This window comes from Stegostoma tigrinum, chromosome 1 (assembly GCF_030684315.1).
Source record: "Stegostoma tigrinum isolate sSteTig4 chromosome 1, sSteTig4.hap1, whole genome shotgun sequence".
Taxonomy (NCBI): domain Eukaryota; kingdom Metazoa; phylum Chordata; class Chondrichthyes; order Orectolobiformes; family Stegostomatidae; genus Stegostoma; species Stegostoma tigrinum.
The window spans coordinates 119,695,692-119,715,455 of NC_081354.1; the positions used below are offsets into that span (position 1 = coordinate 119,695,692).

At 38.6% G+C, this 19,764-nt stretch overlaps 1 protein-coding gene across 2 annotated transcripts in view; it reads right to left on the reverse strand.

The window, feature by feature from the left end:
- Positions 1–19,764, reverse strand: part of ipo11 (importin 11) — a 417,913-nt gene that overhangs the window by 42,216 nt on the left and 355,933 nt on the right. Inside the window, exon 30 of one of the 2 annotated variants that reach the window (XM_048538176.1) lies at positions 11,880–11,957. The exons of the other annotated variant lie outside the window; for it this stretch is intronic. Coding sequence (XP_048394133.1) covers positions 11,880–11,957 — 78 coding nt within the window. The remainder of the gene's footprint in view (positions 1–11,879; positions 11,958–19,764) is intronic. 2 annotated transcript variants of the gene reach the window in all.

Here is a 19,764-nt window from a genome sequence, read left to right on the forward strand (position 1 = left end):
CGAAACATTAACTGTTTTCTCCTCCCCAGATGCTGCCAGACCTGCTGAGTTTTGTTTTTGTTCGTTAGTGTCAACATTGTGCTTAAATTTGATGACATCAATATTAGAATCCTAACATTGTAAATTTTATAGCTTCACTGCTCACTTATTGTTCTATCAGTCAGAGTCAAGACCCAAAGGAATGTGTAGCAAAAATTATCTCCATGAACATTTAAACTGTAAAGTATTACATTGACCAACATTACTGAAGTGATATTGCTCAAATGGATCTCAAATGTTTAGATAACTGCTTAGTTTTGTAAACTTATATCAGTTCATTAGGACATTTAATTAGTAGTATTATTAGCACTAGTTTCTGTTTTCTTCATAACCTAATAATAACTTCCGGTAGTTAATATCTTATGATGTTATCCATGGATAAAATGCATATGCCTTTTGTAACTAAACAACGCCTTCACAATGCAGATGTCATAATTGACATCTATTTAGGAGCCGTTTTGATGACCACAAACAACCTTTGTTCAAGTTCTATACAAATAATGCGCAAAACAATAAAAAAAAGATTAATAGGTAAGGGCTCACAGAGTCGGTAGTAATATATTAGTGTGGCTGGAGGATTGGTTACCAGCACGGAAGCCAAGTGTGGACACAAGAGGGGCATTTTCTAATTGGCAGGAAGTGAGTAGTGGGTTGCCACAAAAGTCTGTGCTGGGGTCTCATAGTTACAATCTATATTATTGATTTAGCTGAAGAGACAAAGATTCTTAGAATCATCTAAGTTTGCTGGTGATTCAAAGTTAGGTGAAAATACAAACTGTGGAGAGGACATAAAGAGACTGCAGAAGATAGAGGCAGATTAAGTGAGTAGGCAACAAAATGGCTAATGGATTATAATGTATGGAAATTACCACTGAGGCCACAAAAACAGAAAAAACAAAAATATTTTTAAAAGGTGTAAAACTTCTGTGTTCATATTAAGAGACTGCACATGCAGAAAGCGGGCATATAGGCAGAGCGCACAATTAAGAGGTAAATGGAATGGTGGATTTCATTGTAATGGTTTTGGAGTACAAGAATAAATAATGTTACAATTTAACATGGTTTTGATTGAACCACAGCTGAAGAATTGTGTGTCAACTTGTTTTCCACATTTAAGAAAATAATATTTTTATGGTGACAGTACAACGAAGTTTCAAAATTCTCCCTAAGATGAGGTGATTGTCCTATGATGAGACTGGTCTGAATGGCAGTCCAGACTTGGTGGGCCATGTGATCTATTCCTGCTCCTGTTTCTTGTGTTCCTGTATCTGTCAATTTCATTAACGTTCATACTTTGCATTATACTTAGAAACGTGCATCTGTGCTTAGCTCTGTTTGCTGTTTTGTCAGGCACTAGCCAATTAAGCGAAACCTTTATAAAAGAAAAATAGAAAGTGTTGGAAAAATCTACCAAGTTTGAGAGCATTTGTGGAGAAAGAAGTAGATTAATGTTTTGAGTTGAACATGGCTCTTCTCTGGATTTGAAGAGAGAAGTGGAAAAGTGATTGGAGGGTTTTGTATTGTTGAAAAGAGTGGAGAGGAGCAAGTGGAAAAGACAGACAGACAGACAGACAGTCAGACAGTCAGGAAAGGCTAGAGGACGAGTGACATTAGGGATCACAGGTGTCACATAATAAAAGGTAAAAGGCAAAAGGAATGGTAATGTCTGGAGAAAAGAGGAATGGGCATAAAATTGTTGAACATGGCTTTGCTTTCAACTGAGCTAACCTAAGAAAGTCAAGAGATAATGGGAACTGCAGATGCTGGAGATTCCAAGATAATAAAATGTGAGGCTGGACGAACACAGCAGGCCAAGCAGCATCTCAGGAGCACAAAAGCTGACGTTTCGGGCCTAGACCCTTCATCTTTTGTTTTTTATTGTTTTGCGCATTATTTGTATAGAACTTGAACAAAGGTTGTTTGTGGTCATCAAAACGGCTCCTAAATAGATGTCAATTATGACATCTGCATTGTGAAGGCGTTGTTTAGTTACAAAAGGCATATGCATTTTATCCATGGATAACATCATAAGATATTAACTACCGGAAGTTATTATTAGGTTATGAAGAAAACAGAAACTAGTGCTAATAATACTACTAAGAAAGTCAAGCACTGCTGATCAGGGGAATACTACTAAGAAAGTCAAGCACTGCTGATCAGGGGAAACAAAGGGAGAGTAGTTTAATTGTTGAACTTAATGCTCAGCCCATAAGGCTGCAAAACATCTAAACAGAAAATGTTACTTCACCTCACATTGAGCCTCAGTGGAGCACTGCAGCCGATTTAGGACAGCAACGCGAGCACGGGAGCAGGATGGTGCATTAGAATAGCAAATGACTTGAAGATTGGGGCCTGAACAGAGGTGCTCGATAAAGTGATCACCCAGTCTGAGTCTGGTCTCCCAAATGGGTTGAATTGTGTTGTTTTACATTCTGATGTTTTATACATATTTCCCAAACTGAGTTAGCATTTCTGTAAAAGCTGACATGCTTTTCAAATCAATGGGGCAAAACGACAAGCATTGATATAGTAATATAAAACAAAGGACTGCAGATCATGGAAATCTGAATCTCAGCAGTCAAGGCAGAATCTATGGAGAGAAAGCAGAATTAACATTTCGAGTCCAGTGACTGATTAATTACTAGGAAAAGGTGGTGCTTATGCTGAAATCGGGATGTTTGAGGGGGTAGTGGACAGATTGAGTGGATAGGCAGAGATGGAGCTCAGAGGGAGCAGGAGAGAGTGCAAGAGAGCGAGAGCGAGCGAGAAAAACAGAAAGAGAGAGAGGAGGAGAGGAAGAAAAGACAGTTAGGCAGAAGAAGTAAAGTGTGAAGCTGGATGAACACAGTAGACCAAGCAGCATCTCAGGAGCACAAAAGCTGATGTTTTGGGCCTAGACCCTTGGTCCAAAACGTCAGCTTTTGTGCTCCCGAGATGCTGCTTGGCCTGCTGTGTTCATCCAGCTTCACTCTTTATCATCTTGGATTCTCCAGCATCTGCAGTTCCCATTATCTCTAGACAGAAGTAGTGATGGACAATAATAGGCCAGAGAGAAAGAAAAGCTAACAATGGGCCCCATAAGTTAGTGAAAACGCAATAGCTGTGCTGAAAGCCCATGACAAGGCCTGGGGTGCAGAGGTGGGTAAAAGAAAAGCAAGAAAGTGTTCAGGTTCTAAAATTATTGAACATAACACTGAATCCTGCCGGTAGCAGTGTCCCCAAGTGGAAAATGAGATACTGTTCCTCCAGTTTGTGGTGAGCCCAAGATAGAAATGCTGGCTAGGGAACACAGCGGTGTGTTGAGGTGGCATGCAGCGTCTGCTTAAAATAACCTTGAGCACCCATTTGCCTGCCACTTCAACATACCACCCTGAGTTTTTCAGCAATTTCTGTTTTTGTTTGAGCATCAGTACAATATTGATTTAATACAGATGTTTGAAGCAAGCATTTAAGACACTTGTTTGAATCGAGTTTTGGCTTACATATTACAAAGGACACTGCTTAGGAATTTTTTTTTGAATTCTTAGTATTTTTATACCCCATCACAAAATGATTACTTAGCCATTAGTGAGTTTTCCCATATTCCCCTGTTACATTAAATCACATGATCATCCTTATTGAACTACCGTAATGTAATCAACTGCAAATAAAGTAAAATGTACCCTCTTCAATTTTGAGTATTGGTTGAGATGAATATTGCAAATTTTGTAATGTGATAAACAGAGACTATTATGTAAGGAACTGTAAGTTACTACAGCTGTTTAAAACAAGCCTTAGAAAGAAACTATGAATTACAAGTACATTAATGCAAACAAGACAAATGTGTTGCACTGTCAAAGCACTTGTGCAGCAATTTTCCATAACTGTATAACATAATACATGCTTCAAGCATCTAAATGCAGTTATAAAATCCCTTATTAAAATACATTTGTAGTAATCAGTTAAAACATTATCATCATATCCACAAAAACAGAAATTGCTAGGATGGGTCAGCAATTCTGGCAACTGTGCAGAGAGAAATCAGAGTCAACGTTTTGGGTTCAGTTACCTTTCCTCAGAACTGAACCCAAAACATTAACTATGATTTCTCTCCACAGATACTGCCAGGCCTAAGTGTGGAGCTGGATAAACAGCAGGCCAAGCAGCATCTAGGAGCTCCTAAGATGCTGCTTGGCCTGCTGTGTTCATCCAGCTCCACAGTTTGTTATCTCGGATTCTCCAGCATCTGCAGTTCCCATTGTCTCTACGGGCAGACCTGCTGAGTCATTTCAGTAATTTCTGCTTTTGTTTCTGATTTCCAGTATATGCAGTTCGTTCGATTTTTATTATCATTTGCACAATTGTTGCTCCTCTTAAAGTCAATATTAGTGCATTCAGTATAGAAGTTGGGTTGTTTTATTGTGACTGTACAGGACGTTGTTTAGGCCACTTTTGGAATACTGCATTCAATTCCAGTCTCCCTGCTGTAGGAAAAAAGAACTTGAAAGGATGTAGATGAAATTTGCAGGGGATGTTGCTGGGATTGCAGAGATTGAGCTATAGGGGGTGGCTGAATAGGCTGGGGCTATTTGCTCTGGAGCGGAGGTTGAAGTATTTTGTAGAAGTTTATAAAATCATGCATGGACATGGAAAGGGCGAATAGCTAAATTCTTTTCCCCAAGGTAGGGGAATCCAAAACTAGAGGGAATAGGTTTAAGGTGAGAGGGGAAGGATTTAAAAGAGACTTTTTCACAAAGAAGGTGATGCATGTACAGAATGAGTTGCGAGAGGAAGTGGAGGTTAGTACAATTAAAACATTTGAAAAGCATCTGGATGGGTTTGAGAAGATGAAGGGTTTAGAGGGATATGGACCAAATGCTGGCACGAGATACATTAATTTAGGATGTTTAGTTGGAATGGACGAGTTGGACTGAAGTCTGTTTCCACACTGTACGTCTCCACAACTCTAAGGTCTGAGGAAGGGTCACCAGGCCCAAAACGTCAACTCTGTTTACTCCTTCACAGATGCTGCCAGAGCTGCTGGGATTTTCCAGCAATTTTATTTTTGTTTCTGATTTACAACATCTGCAGTTCTTTCGGTTTTTAATCTAAGATGTATGATATTTGCAGAATGTGAATTTTCTTTTTCAGCTGTTTCATCAAACAGTGCACTTAATTCTTGTTTACACTAACTGCAGCTGCCTTTTCACATGCTTGTGGTTGGACAGAATCCTTAGGCATTATTACTGTCTTTTACTGGTTCATGTATCTCAATCCAGTGATGTTGAATTCAATCCGATAACCATCTGCTGATTCCACCACTCTATCAGTATCACTTTTATTCTAAATGTCTATAATTCTGGACACCATGTTCTCTAGGCCTGTTACAAAACCATGGATTAGTACAATAGACAAAGATAGTTCTAAATAGATTAATTGTAAAATTTGCTACCTACTTCCAATTACTGATAAGCTATTCTGGACTCTTATACTTACTTTCCTTCTTTCTGTCCAAAGATTGGTTCAAGTTTAGTTCAATGCTATCATTTCCCACAGCGGCAAAAAATAAGGGATCTCATACAGAATAAAGAGAACAATGTATGGCCCAAACATATGAGTATGTCAAGTTATGTAATGCAACTTTAACATAGCCAACATGTATGCCCAATTTATCTTGTGCTGAATCGACCAATTTAAACTAGGATGAAAGTAGGAGATATAACAGTCTGCCTAGCATCCATCAACAACAAGAGGAAAGGAAACAAATAGCAGTCTGGTTATTATCCAATAATTCACGACCCCGGAAAATGATTGTGCAACAATTAGGTGAAGATCAGCCTCAATTAGAATACCTTTTAAAATCTCAAAATGTCTCTAAATGTTCACTTCTAAGCTCTTACATTAAAATTGTAATTGCACCAAAGGCATTTGGTGTACATGGAACAGCTTTATGACAGAAAGCAGAAACTAATAACTAACAGGTGTATCTTTAAAGTGGAGGGAACTGGGTTTTAGAACAATGCCTCAACATATTGGTGACACGGACTTTGCTATTTATGATGATACACACTGGTCAAAGAAAATTAAAGGAAGATTATTTGCAAAGATTAACTTTAAAAAAAAAAACGATTTAATTAAACCAGCATTTGTCCTTGGAGAAAGGTAAGATTTGAAATGTTCCAGATTGCTTTTGGTCTGGCATCCTAATACAATATAGATAGGTCATTAGACACTGTTGTCATCCCTGGAATAGTTCATTTAGGGATGTTGAGTGGTAGTAGTTCCAGAAGCCTCTCAGGCAGAATAGCTATTTGGGTTCTTTTTTTAAGTCTCACATGAGATCCGCAAGGAGGTTTCTCAGAAAGGTGGGAAACTTGTGTCTTCTCAGGCACACCCTAACTGAATTCCAAAACAATATCAAATATCCTGAGAGTTAATCGATGAAATATGATATTTAGTAAGTCCAAGCAGTTAATTTATGACATCAGACTTCCAGTAAACAAATTTAACTGTTTTCACATGGTTGTGGTTGGTCACACCCTTCAGAATCCACAGGCATTGTTATTCTCTTGTACGGGTTCGTATATCTACATGCACCAACATCGGAATGAATTTGATGACTGTCTGCCGATTCCACCATTCTATCAGTATCATATTTAGTATATATTCTATTTCTAAATAATTCTGGACGCCATGTTCTCTAGCTCTATTGCAAAACCAAGGATATTCACAATGATCAAAGATAGGCAGGAATCAGAGGTAATGGGAACTGCAGATGCTGGAGAATCTGAGATAACAAAGTGTGGAGCTGGATGAGCACAGAAGGCCAAGCATCATCTTAGGAGCACAAAAGCTGACGTTTCGGGCCTAGACCCTTCATCAGAAAGGGGTGATGAAGAGAGGGTTCTGAAATAAATAGGGAGGGCGGGGAAGGCGGATTGAAGATGGATATTGCGAACCGAGCGTAGGTGTGCAATAAACAACTGCACCTCCCAGTCGCGAACGATTTTAACTCCCCCCTCCCATTCCTTAGACGACATGTCCATCCTGGACCTCCTGCAATGCCACAACGATGCCACCCGTAGGTTGCAGGAACAGCAACTCATATTCTGCTTGGGAACCCTGCAGCCCAATGGTATCAATGTGGATTTCAAAAATCTCCCCTCCCCCCCCACTGCATCCCAAAACCACAAACTATCCTTCACCGGCATTACCTGTTACTTCCTCAAAGAACTCAAGAAACATATTAGTCACATATGTTTGCCTTTTATTAAACCACTTACCTTTGCCTAGTTGAATTTGGATTATCTGCTATAATCTGACAACAAAAGATTGTAGTGTTTTCACTGTGAGATATTAACTTAACTGGCCTATGATCTGGTTTCTTTTTTTCTCCTTTTCTGAATTGAAGTGTTGTACTTGTTCTTTTCCAAACTGGTGGTATTTTTCCAAACTGGTGGTATTTTTCCAGAATCAAAGACATTTTGGAAAATTTAACTCAATGTATCTATCATCTAAGAATCATGTTCTTTTAGTAGCCTAGGATGAAGTCCATTAGGTCCTGGAGACTTGCTAACCCTTATTTATAATGGTTCTCTCAGCACCCTCTTCCTATTGACTGTAATTCTTCTAAGTAATTCCCTTGTTTCAATTTCTAATGTACATGCATTTCTCAAATGTTGTGTGTGCCTTTAACAGTGAGGACAGATGCAAAATACCTGTTCAATGCTGCTGCTATTTCCTAATTTCCCACTAATAATTTCCTGGATTCTCACTTCAGATACTCATGCTGAATTTAGTTACTCTTTTCCATTTTAAATACCTATAGAAAATTTTACTGTTTGCTTTATATTCTTAGCTAGTTTTCACTCATGTTTATTTCGTCCTTACTATTCTTTTAGTTATTCTTTGGTGGTTTTAAATTGTATCCAAATCTGACAATTTTTTCAGAGCTGTTCACTTTCTCTTTCAATTCGACACTACCATTATACCGCAAATGGACAATGACTACTTATCATTTTATATGTTCATGAATTAGCCACTGATAATGGTGTCCCAACTTGCAGTGTCTCTCTTTCTCATGGGAATGTATCTTGCTGAGTGTTATGAAATAGCATCTTAAATACCTGCCAATGCATTTCTACTGATTTAGTCAATATATTGCTGACAAAATCATGTAATACTCAATTTTTCAACAGGAAATTAAATGACAACTGTGGAATAAGGCTTTAAAAGAAGAATTACTTGTCTTAGATATTTCTGTATATTATTTCCAATGCAGTAAGCATCACTTCTTATTCCTACTTGGTTACAGGGGAATAGGCAGCAGTGCAGTGATGCAATTATAAGAGAGGCTATCAATCAAAGTCAGATTCTGATAATCAAAATACTTAAGTTTGCCTTGTCTAAAAGAAATAAAATTTCATTTTAATGATACTTTACAAATTTTTAACAAATTAACTTTCTCATAATTTTAAAATTTAACATCAGATCTTAAAGTGTCTTTTTAATAGCAACAAAATACCATTTTAATTACTCATTTGAATTAATAACTTTATAACTGAATACAAAGCTGATGCGAGCTGTGAAGATGTGCCAGAGTTTAAAACACATCCATAGAGGCCAGATGCCACACGGTAAATGAAAAGATGGTAACTACTCAAAACCTTAGATCTTTATATTCAGCATACACGTCAACGCCTGCTTTTGGAAAGATTTTCTAGGTTTCCAACGTCAACATATATACCAACACCTATCATCCAGATTTGCTCTTTCAGATTTTAGTCCTATCTAGTACTTGTATTTTGAGGAATACAACACTGGGGTGAAGAGGTGATGATTACAGTTCTGTAATCAGTCAGAGTGGGAGAAATTCAGAGGAGTAAATTCAATGCAGCAAGCAAAAAACAATTAGACTTGACATTTTTCATGTAACGTTTGGCAACAGTAAGGCAAATTTGCCAACACTAACAGTGAATTTTGTCAGTTCTGTTCAAGAAAGAAGTAGTAAGATGAGCTGAACAGCTAAAGACCCCTTCTCCCAAATCCACTGATGTCCAGTCACAGGCAATGAGTTGCATCAAATGGCTCATCAAATAAATACCATTATAAACTGAAACATACATTGAACGTCGCTTAGTGCAGAATACTGTTAAAGTTAATTACAGCAAAGAAGGTCTACAGGTGATAAAGTGATGCAAACTGGGTTTTAAAATCTAAACCATGGAAAGAAAAGAAATACTGAACAACAAAATAAGATCTATTATTAGACAGTGCCAGAAAGTTTAATACTGCAATAAGTTTAAAAAATTCTTCTGTGGAATGTGAATGTTGTTGGCAATGCCAACATTTGTTGCCACTCCCTAGCTATTCTTGAACGGATCGGCTGTCTAGCCCATTTCAGAAAGCATTCAGCGTCAACTGCATTGCTGTTGGTGTGGAGTCACATGTACACCAGACCAGGTAAAGATAAACTGTTTCGTTTCCTGAATAATGTGTGAACAAGGGAGGTATTATGACAATTGACAATGGTGGTATAGTTGCCATTTGGCTAGCTTTTAAATGCAGAATTTTTTTAAAAACAGAATCCAAATTTCACTATCTGCCATGATGGAATTTGAATCAATGTCCTCAGCACATTAGCCCGAGGGGTCTAGATTAGTAGTCCATGACTGTGCCGCTATACCATTGGTCTCTCGAAATTAAGGTCAAGTTAAATGGGGAGGAAATGTTCCCACTCATGAAAGGGCACAGATTTGATGTCAATTTTAAAAGAATAAAAAGTGCTCCAAGGAAAAACTTGCTCATTTGAGTGGTTAGGATCTGGAACGGTCTACTGAGTGTGCTTGAGACAGATTCGATCAAAACGTTCAAAAGGAAATTAGATGTTTATTTGAAAGGGAACAATGGGCAGGGTTTGAGTAAAAAGACAAGGTAATAACAAAAACTGCTCACTTTGACAGATGGTGCAGGCACAACAGAACAGGTTGAAACAATTCTGTAATGCTGTTGATTTTCTGGCCCAGAGACAGAGACACTACTTACCAAAGACAAGATTTTCTGGGTTTAGAAATAGCATCCATTAAATTTCAAAAATTTATAGATTACATAAATTTAAAAATTTAAATTTAGAAATTATACAAAGGGTAATAGATTAAATAAATTACATCAAAAGCTTTTCAAGAAAATAACGCTAAGTTAATTTTTTAAATATAATTTTCAAATAACACAATGACCTTTCATATGTTGTTAGGCTTAGGCACTGAACGCTTCTACAAAATGAGAAGTCTAGGAACATAGGTAAAGGAGGAGGCCATTCATCCCACTGACCTGCTCTGCCATTCCACTTGATTATGGTTGAACAGAATCTCAACAATATTTACATGCCTTTGATACTTTGTACTTCTTGACATTCTTACCCAACAAAACCCCATACATAGGGGTAACAAGGTGTAGAGCTGGATGAACACAGCAGGCCAAGTAGCATCATAGGAGCAGGAGGGCTGACGTTTCAGGCCTAGACCCTTCTTCAGAAAATTTGGGTCTAGACCCAAATGTCAGCCTTCCTGCTCGGCCGGCTGTGTTCATCCAGCTCTACACCTTGTTATCTCAGATTCTCCAGCATCTACAGTTCCCACTATCTCTAAAAGCCCATATACTTCTATTTTGAAAGTTTCAATTGTCCTGATAGCTTCAGTCAAGATTTTTATTTGCAGCTTAGGTGTGCATGCAGAAAAAAAATTCCCTGTTCCTCAAATAAAGTAGCCATCTGTACATCCAATTTTCAGGCTAGACTGGGAGTTGGGCTGGACAGTGGGACAAATGCCTCTTGGGCTGCCATTGCAGGAGGCAGGCTGGGTAGGTCAAGGTTTACGATGAAAAATGAAAACAAAAAATTACCTCTCCTGCTCACTTCCTCATTCCCAAACCTAGCCATTCTATGCGCATTTGTCCATACCAAAGGCCCTTTATATCCCCTTGCCATCCTGTTATGGAGGCATTGACCTTCTCTAGAAAAATTAGGGATGAGCAATAGCTGTGTCCTGCACATCTGTTTTCATCCCTTCCACTCACCGCTAGGATGATGGGGTTCCCTTGTCTGCACATTCTACTCCACTAGTCTCTACATTAAAAGGATCATCATCACCATTTTTACCATCCCCAGAATAAGTCAAAAAGAGCTTCTCATCCTCTCCCTTGTCAAAATTCTGAAGGAAACACTCTCTCTGTGACACCCTGTCACCTCCTCTGTCATTCCCATACCTCAAATCCCATGTATATCACAGGAAATGCAACATTCATGCTTTCAACACTAGCTTCTTTACTGTTCAAGGATCTAAACATTCCTTCTAAGTGAAGTGTACTTCTTTCAGTCTAATGTACTGTATTTATTGCTAACAACATAATCTCCTGATAATAAATGCAGACTGTGCAATTACTTTGCTGAACACTTACTGTTCAGACCGTGTAAGTACTTCAGACTGTGAATTTTGTACTGTGTTTTGTTTTTACTTCTTTCCCCGATGTCTGCATCCTGTTTTCATGTGTACGCTTTCAGTCAGAGCTAACATTCACTCTATTATTAGTGCCTACTCTGGATTAACACTTGTCTTTTCTCTAAAACAGTACCATTCCGTTTGTCTTTTATTCTGTGACACTTCTGATTTCTAATCTCCCATGCCCTCTAACCTTTCCTTGCCTTTTCCTTTAGTTCCACATATCCCTTTCCCCTTTTGCAACAGCACAAAACCCTTCATATTTCACCTGTTAGTTTGAAATTCATCATATCGGACCTGGAACATTAACTCTGTTTCTCTTGCTTTTACTGATTTGAAACATGGCAATTACAAAAATCCATTTACCTGTCTTCGTGGCTCAAAGCAGTGTTCAAACAGCTCATAAACAAAGTTGCTGGAAAAGCTCAGCAGGTCTGGCAGCATCTGTGGAGGAGAAAACAGAGTTAATGTTTTGGATCCAGTTCTGAGGAAGGGTTACCAGGCCCGTTTACGTTAACTCTGTTTTCTCCTACACAGATGCTGTCAGACCTGCTGAGCTTTTCCAGCAACTTTGTTTTCGTTTGCGATTTATAGCATCCGCAGTTCTTTTGGCGTTTATTCAAACAGCTCATGCTTGCAGAGCTCACAACGCAGTATTCAACACAAGGTGTGATTTTGTAATTGTACAACAACTGCTAAATAATCTAGATTTTGCAAAGGATCATGCTAACATCCAATTCAGATTTGCAGTATGGCACAGTTGCACATACTGCAAATTATATATATTATGTACAGGCTGCTTTTTTAAGATAGAAGGAACACATTCTGTCCCTATTTCAACTCAATACAATAGATTACAGCCATTCTCAGGTTCATTTCTTAGGGCAATGCCTTGACTAAACAGAGTGAACCTACCTCGTTTTAAATTTAAATAAACCTTTGCTGTGAACTGTTTGTCATTGACTGGTGCACTCTCCATGGCAACACCTCTAATAATCAGAGTCCAGTTGCCAAACAATTAGCCCTCTCCTCTCAAACATTATAAATGTTGTTTTCCTTTCACATTACTATTTCTTGTCAGTTGTCCTGATGACTGCAAGATTAAACAATTCAACAAGATCTGTTCTTTTTCATTAATATTCAATTTCTGTAGTACCAAATGACTAGCCATAAAATAAGCTGCAAGTGTACGATATAAGGTGTGCAATTTACATTATCTTTATATCATTTACTTCAAATTTTTGAATTTTGAACTAGTGACCTATGTGTTTTTTCATTTCTGCAGCCATGGCTATTTGTCTTTTTTTTTAAGAAACAATTTGCGTGATATACTTGCGGGCGGCTAAATCATGGAATTCATTGTTACTCTGCTAAACCTGAATATGCAAATAGCTCAATTTCTAAAGTACTCACAAGTTTAATTCACTGATGATTTCTAAAATATGTTTCAATCTTTTGAGTGGATTGACATTTCACTGTTTAATTTGCATTGTAGCTTTTCTCATGGTAAATGGGGCTGTTAAGACAGGATGCAAGCCTTGTGGGGTTGATCAATTCATTTGCATTCTGGTGGCATTCACTACAAGTCTGAAATTATGCCACAAACAATAACAAATGTTAATTCTCGTAACTACAAAGCATAACAAAGTTCCATTTTTTTAAAACTTAATGTCTGTATTTCATGAAGTCACTTTTGGAAGAATAATTTGCATTTATATAGTACTACTGAAATCGAGGAACAAGTTGAAACGGTGGACACAAAGCAGGAAAAAGGCAATTTGTAGATGGATAGGGGAGTATTAATAAGGCACTGAGGGCAGGGTGGGTGCTAACAATATAAAATAAGCTTGACGGAGTATCAGGCAGCAAGGCACACTAAATAAAGTGGAGCATGCAAGAGGAGACATTTCAAGAGACGATTGTTTAGTTAGGATAGAGTCAGGCTTCGGAAGGATATAACACCACTGATTTTGTTTTTATCTCCACTGTAATGATGCAAAGAAAAAAAACATCACGGAAATGTAAAAGAAGAGATGAAAGGAAGAGGAACAATTATAAACATCAAGGAAAGAGTACTGAGAATATTAGCAGAACTAAAAACAGATGAGTTTCCAGATCATGATGGACTGCATGCTGGGGTCATTGATGCAGTGGTTTAAATTTTCTAAAATTCTTGAGATTCTGGAAGGTTCCAAAGGTTTGGAAAACAGAAAAAAATGTTGAAATCTATTTCCAAGGAGATTTTAGTACAGCACTTTTCTAGAGCACTAGAGGACATCGTAATGGACCGATTCATTTGTGTTCTTTGAGAATGTAACTAAAATGGGTAAGTATTAAATAGCGAACACTATAGACATAGATTAAGAGAGCAGGCAGAAAATTGGCAGGTGGAGTTTTAGTGAGAGGATAGGTGAACTTGTTCACTTTGGCAGTAGAATGGAAAAGCAGCATATTGTTTAATTGTAAAGAGGGCGACACATATTTGAGGTACTGAAGGATTTGGATGTCCTAGTACATGAATCACAAGAAGCTAACATGCAATCAAGTAATCAGGAAAGTAAATGGAATATTAATGTTTATTACAATGTGAATAGAACATAAAAGTAGGGATGCATTGCTACATTATAGGACACATTGAAGAAGGTGCAGAGGAAATTTACCAGGATGTTGTCTGGGCTAGGGAGTTTCAGCTATGAAGAGAGATTGGACAGACTGGAGTTGTTTTCCACAGAACAAAGGAGATTGGGAAAATTTTCTCCTTGATGGGGTAGGGTGGAATCAATGACCTGAGCATAGATTTAAACTAAGGAACTGGAGAGGTGAAGAAAAACTTTTTCAACCAGAGGCCGATGGGAATCTGAACTCACTGCCTATAGCGTGGTAGAAGCAGAAACCCTCATAACCTTTTAAGAAGTACTTAGACGTGCACTTGTGATGTCAAGGCATTCAAGGCTTTACTGTTAATCCAAAGACCCGGGTAATGTTCTGGGGACCTGGGTTTGAATCCCACCATGGCAGATGGTGGAATTTGAATTCAATAATTATCTGGGATTAACTGTCTAATGATAGGGGTGGCACAGCGGTTAGCACTGCTGCCTCACAGCACCAGGGACCCGGGTTCAATACCAGCCTCTGGTGACTGTTTGTGTGGAGTTTGCGCATTCTCCCCGTGTCTGCGAGGGTTTCCTCCAGTTTCCACCCACAGTCCAAAGATGCACAGGTTAGGTGGACTGGCTATGCTAAACTGCCTGTAGTGTTCAGGGAGGTGTAGATTAGGCCGGTTTATGGGGGAAGTATAAAGGGATCTGGGAGCGTTGGTACAGGATTCTCTAAAGGTTAACTTGCAGGTAGAGTCTGTGATTAAGAAAGCGAATGTAATGTTGTCGTTTATCTCAAGAGGGTTGGAATATAAAAGCAGTGATATGCTTCTGAGACTTTATAAAGCTCTAGTGAGGCCCCATTTAGAATACTATGTCCAATTTTGGGCCCCACACCTCAGGAAGCACATACTAGCCCTGGAGCGTGTCCAGCGGAGATTCACATGGATGATCCCTGGAATGGTAGACTTGACGCGTGATGAAGGGCTAAGGATTCTGGGATTGTACTCATTAGAGTTTAGAAGGTTGAGGGGAGATCTAATAGAAACTTACAAGATAATGTATGGTTTAGAAGGGGTGGAAGTTGTTTCCGTTAGGTGGGGAGACTAGGACCCGTGGGCACAGCCTTAATATTAGAGGATAAATTTAAAACTGAAATGAGACGACATTTCTTCAGCCAGAGAGTGGTGGGCTTGTGGAATTCATTGCCACAGAGTGCAGTGGAGGCCAGGACATTGGATGCCTTCAAGGCAGAGATCGACAAATTCTTGATCTCACAAGGAATCAAGGGCTACGGGGAGAGTGCAGGGAAGTGGAGGTGAAATGCCCATCAGCCATGATTTAAATGGCGGAGTGGACTTGATGGACCGAATGGCCTTACTTCCACTCCTATGTCTTATGGTCGGATCTAGGTGGGATGCTCCAAGGTTCGGTATGGACTTGCTAGGCCAAAGGGCCTGTTTCCACATTGTAGGGATTCTATTCTATTCTATTATAATCATGAATCCATTGCCAACTGTTGGAAAAACCCATCTGGCTCACTCATGTCCTTTAGGGAAGGGAACTGCCATCCTTACCTGGTCTGGCCTATATGTGACTCTAGATGCACAGCAATATGGCTGACTCATAATGATCATCTGGGCAATCAGGAATGGGCAACAAATGCTGGCCTAGCTAGGAATGCCTTCATCATGTGAATGAATGAATAAAGGGTCTGGTGCTGAAAGCTAGGATAAGAATAGTTGAATGGTTATTTTTGACTGGTGAGGCTGGAATCAGCCAAAGGGCCTTTCCTGTGTTGTGAACCTTAATGACTCCATGAGTTATACAAGCCATTGGTGAGACCAAATATAGAGTACCACATTCAGTTTTTAATCTCCTTATTCAAGGAAGGAAGTCATTCCATTAGAAGCAGAAGATTCACTCATCTAATTCCAGGGACCAATGGATTATTTAACAAGATTGAAAGGATAAGTTTGTATTCATTGAAATATCGAAGAATGCAATGGAAACTTATTAAAACATGAGATCTGATGGGACTAAACAGGGTACTTCCTGAAAGGCATGTATAGTAGATTATGGGAAAGTGTGAAGCTGTCCATTTGGCAGGAAAAATGAAAACACATATTACCGAATTGGAAAATGATTGTGGAATTCCAAGGTACAGAAGGATTAAGGTCTTCTAGTGCATATGTAACAAAAAGTTAGGATGCAGGTTCAACATGCAATCAAGAAAGCCAATAGGATGCTGTCCTTTATTACAAAAGGAATTGAACAGAAAAGGATATTGTGCTTCAATTATATATTGCTTTGGTGAGACCATATTTTGAACACCCTGTGCAGTTTTGGTCTTCTATTTAAAGAGGGATAAGTTTGTTCAGAGGATTACTAGATGGACACCTGCCATGAATGTGTTGTCATTTGAGGACAGGTCAGACATGTTGCATTTATTTCCAATGGAATTTAGAAGAGCGAAGGGTGGCATGATTGAAGCGTATAAGATCCAAATTAGTCTTGACCAGGTAGATAAGGAAAGGATATTTCCTCTTGTGGTCAGTCCAGAATTAGAAGGCAGTGATTTTAAAATTATGGGAAACCCTTTTAGGATAGAGAAGATGATATCTGTTTTCTCAGAGGGTTCTGCAACTTTGGGTTTTTTGCCTCAGAATGCAGTGGAGGTGGAATCATTGAATATTTTTATGGAATAGGTAGATAGAGTCCTGTTAGGTAAAAGAATCAAAAGATTAATGTAGTAGTTGGGAATGCAGAGTTATAAATAAAAACAGATCTACCATGATTTTACCGAATAGCTGTGAAGCCTCAACAGACCAAATGGTCTGAACCCATGTTCATATGCTGTGCATAAATATGGAATAGGAGGGTAGGTAAAACATGCGGTCTTCCTTCTTTGGTCTTACTGTGAAGAGATGTTTATTAAAAATATCAACTTGTTTTTGTATCTATACAATGGATTGGAGGATAGTTAAAAGTAGGTTGTATGCAGGGTATTTGTTGTAAAGACTTAGATGTTTTAATGGTGCATGATAACAAAATATTCTTGATTGAACTTTACTTGCAAGGAAAGCATTAGCATTTTACAAGTGATGGCCACTAACTGAACCTGATTCTTCCTACATGGTGGCTTTCACAATTCCCTGTGTAGAGAATCCATCTATAAGCTGTCAGGTTACATTATGTGAAAATATATTTGAGGACGGAAATTAAAGGAAGCATGATGTCACCATTGGCCTGTTCCATGGTGAAAACTTTCTATCTTGGAGGCATGATAAAAGGAAGTGGTAGATGCAGATAGTTACAACATATAAACGATATTTGGAGAGGTACACGAGTAGGAAAGGTTTGGAGCGATATGGGCCAAATGCAGGCAAATGGGAGTAGTTTAGTTTGGAAAAATTTGGTTGGCATGGACAAGTTGGACTGAAGAGTCTGTTTCCCTGCTGTGTGACTCTGTGAAGTTGACTGAGTGATGGATATACACAAATGAAATTCTGCTCCACTACTTATTTAGACAATCTGTTTGCGGATAGTTTTTAAATTATTTTGTTTAGTCTAAATTATGTAACTGTCTTGGTTTTTCTAGGTAGCTTGGAATTGACGGTAATTGGAACAGTTAATTAACTTGTACAATTAATTATTAGATTTTGGCTAAAGTGATTGCACCCATGCCAAATGTAATGTATCCGAGGTTATCAATAGAAATAAAGGCTGAAATTACAGAGGCACTGGCCTCTATTTTGTAATCATGGTTAGATATACAGGTGGTGTCAGATGGTTAGAAAATTGAAAATTTTCCAGTCTTGTTCACAAAACAGGGAAGAAGAAACTTGGCAATTTTATACCAGTTTTATGATGGTGGTGAGGGAGCTCTTATAAACATAACTGGGGAAAATACCAACAAGCGCTTTTACTCAAAAGCGAGCTGGCACAAACCTGTTAAGGGCAAATCATGTTCGACTGTGTTTCATGATATAAGTGGCTGCGGACAGTACTGCTGATGTTGTGAAAGCAAACTTGAAGTTGGCAGGATTAAAAAAAGGTCAGAGCTATCTTGGTACAATATTGGCTAAAGATACGAAAAAAATTGCGATAAACAGCAGTTTTCTAGAATGGAGAAAGTTATAATTAGAATCCCTGCTGTTTTTGGTTTATATTAATAAAGTGGATTTGGGAGATGAAAGGGAACAATTTCAAAATCTGCAAATGCCAATAAACTTGTAAATGTAATAAACAACAAGCTAGATAGCGTGATCAGGTAGCCAGTTGCCAAAATGGTTAAGAGATTAGTTACGAGGTACAATCAAGGAGGCTGGGAATTTTGGTGAAGCTAATTTAAAATCTGACCTTAGTTAAAACTGCAGCCACGACATACTATGACCTGCAGTTTCCTGTGTTGACCAAATAAGGTAGGAGTCACGTAACCAGCCAGAAAGACTGGCACCACTCGACCTTATATGGGGCATGTAATGTGGCTGTTTAATATCTATGAGCTTTTTCAAACCAGAAAAATTCCTTTGACTGGAATCAAACAATGTGATTGTGCACTGATCAATTTATTGGCCAGAGGACTTGTTGAACAGAGCACATTTTGGGATAAAAGTTAGCAGAACAAGAGTGTTTCTGGAGAAGCGCTTGAGAAGTATGTTCCCTGAAGTTATCTTCAGAGAAGACAAAAAAAACGATAAGGTGATAGCTACACAGGTAGCAAAGTTAGCTACTTCAATCAAATCAGAGTGGTACTTGATTCAAGCCAAACTATTGGAGTTAGAGTTAGGGTTAAATGTGGATTAAGTAATGTGAGTCAAAGTGAAATTAAATGAAGTGAGTTATAGTTGAAGTTGTTAGATGAAGTAAAAATGTTACAGTAAATATGTTGAGTATTGGTACTTAAAGGGTTAAAGTAAAGAAGGATTTCATAAATTAAAGAGATAGTAGGAGCTGCAGATGCTGGAGGATCTGAGATGTTTTGGGGTCTAGGCCTGAAATGTCAGCCTTCCTGCTTGGCCTGCTGTGGTCATCCAGCTCTACAGCTTGTTATCTTTGATAAATTAAAGCCTGAGTCGGTTTCCTGCCTTTCGTCTGTCACACAAGGGAAGAATATCCCGAGTAAAAGGTTAGAGTATTCTTCTTGGGCAACAATAGTAATAGATTTCAAGAGAACAGAGAAAAGCTGGTGGAATATGAGTACATATGGCAGTTAAACCTTATGTTATCACACGTATTTCTGTGTTTGGAAATTAATATTCAGTCTGAGGGTGCAAGTCCATTTCTTTCCCGCCTGTCTCTCCCAAGACAGCCTAGAAAAAGATAGGTTGAAAGATTCTTTTCTATTTCTCCTCAGCACCTTCAGAGATGCTGAGATATTACTATGTTGGGTGGGAGGGTGAACTTTGATAAAGATGCAGAGATCCAACAGGTTGGGAGAGTGGGCAAATCAATAGCAGATGCAGTATAATTTGGATAATGTGAGATTATTCACTTTGGAAACAAAAACAAAGCAGCAGATTACTACTTAAATAGCTGTAAATTGGGACAGGCCAGTATTTAGGGCGGCACGGCGGCTCAGTGGTTAGCACTGCAGCCTCACAACGCCAGGGACCCAGGTTCGATTCCAGCCTCGGGTAACTGTCTGTGTG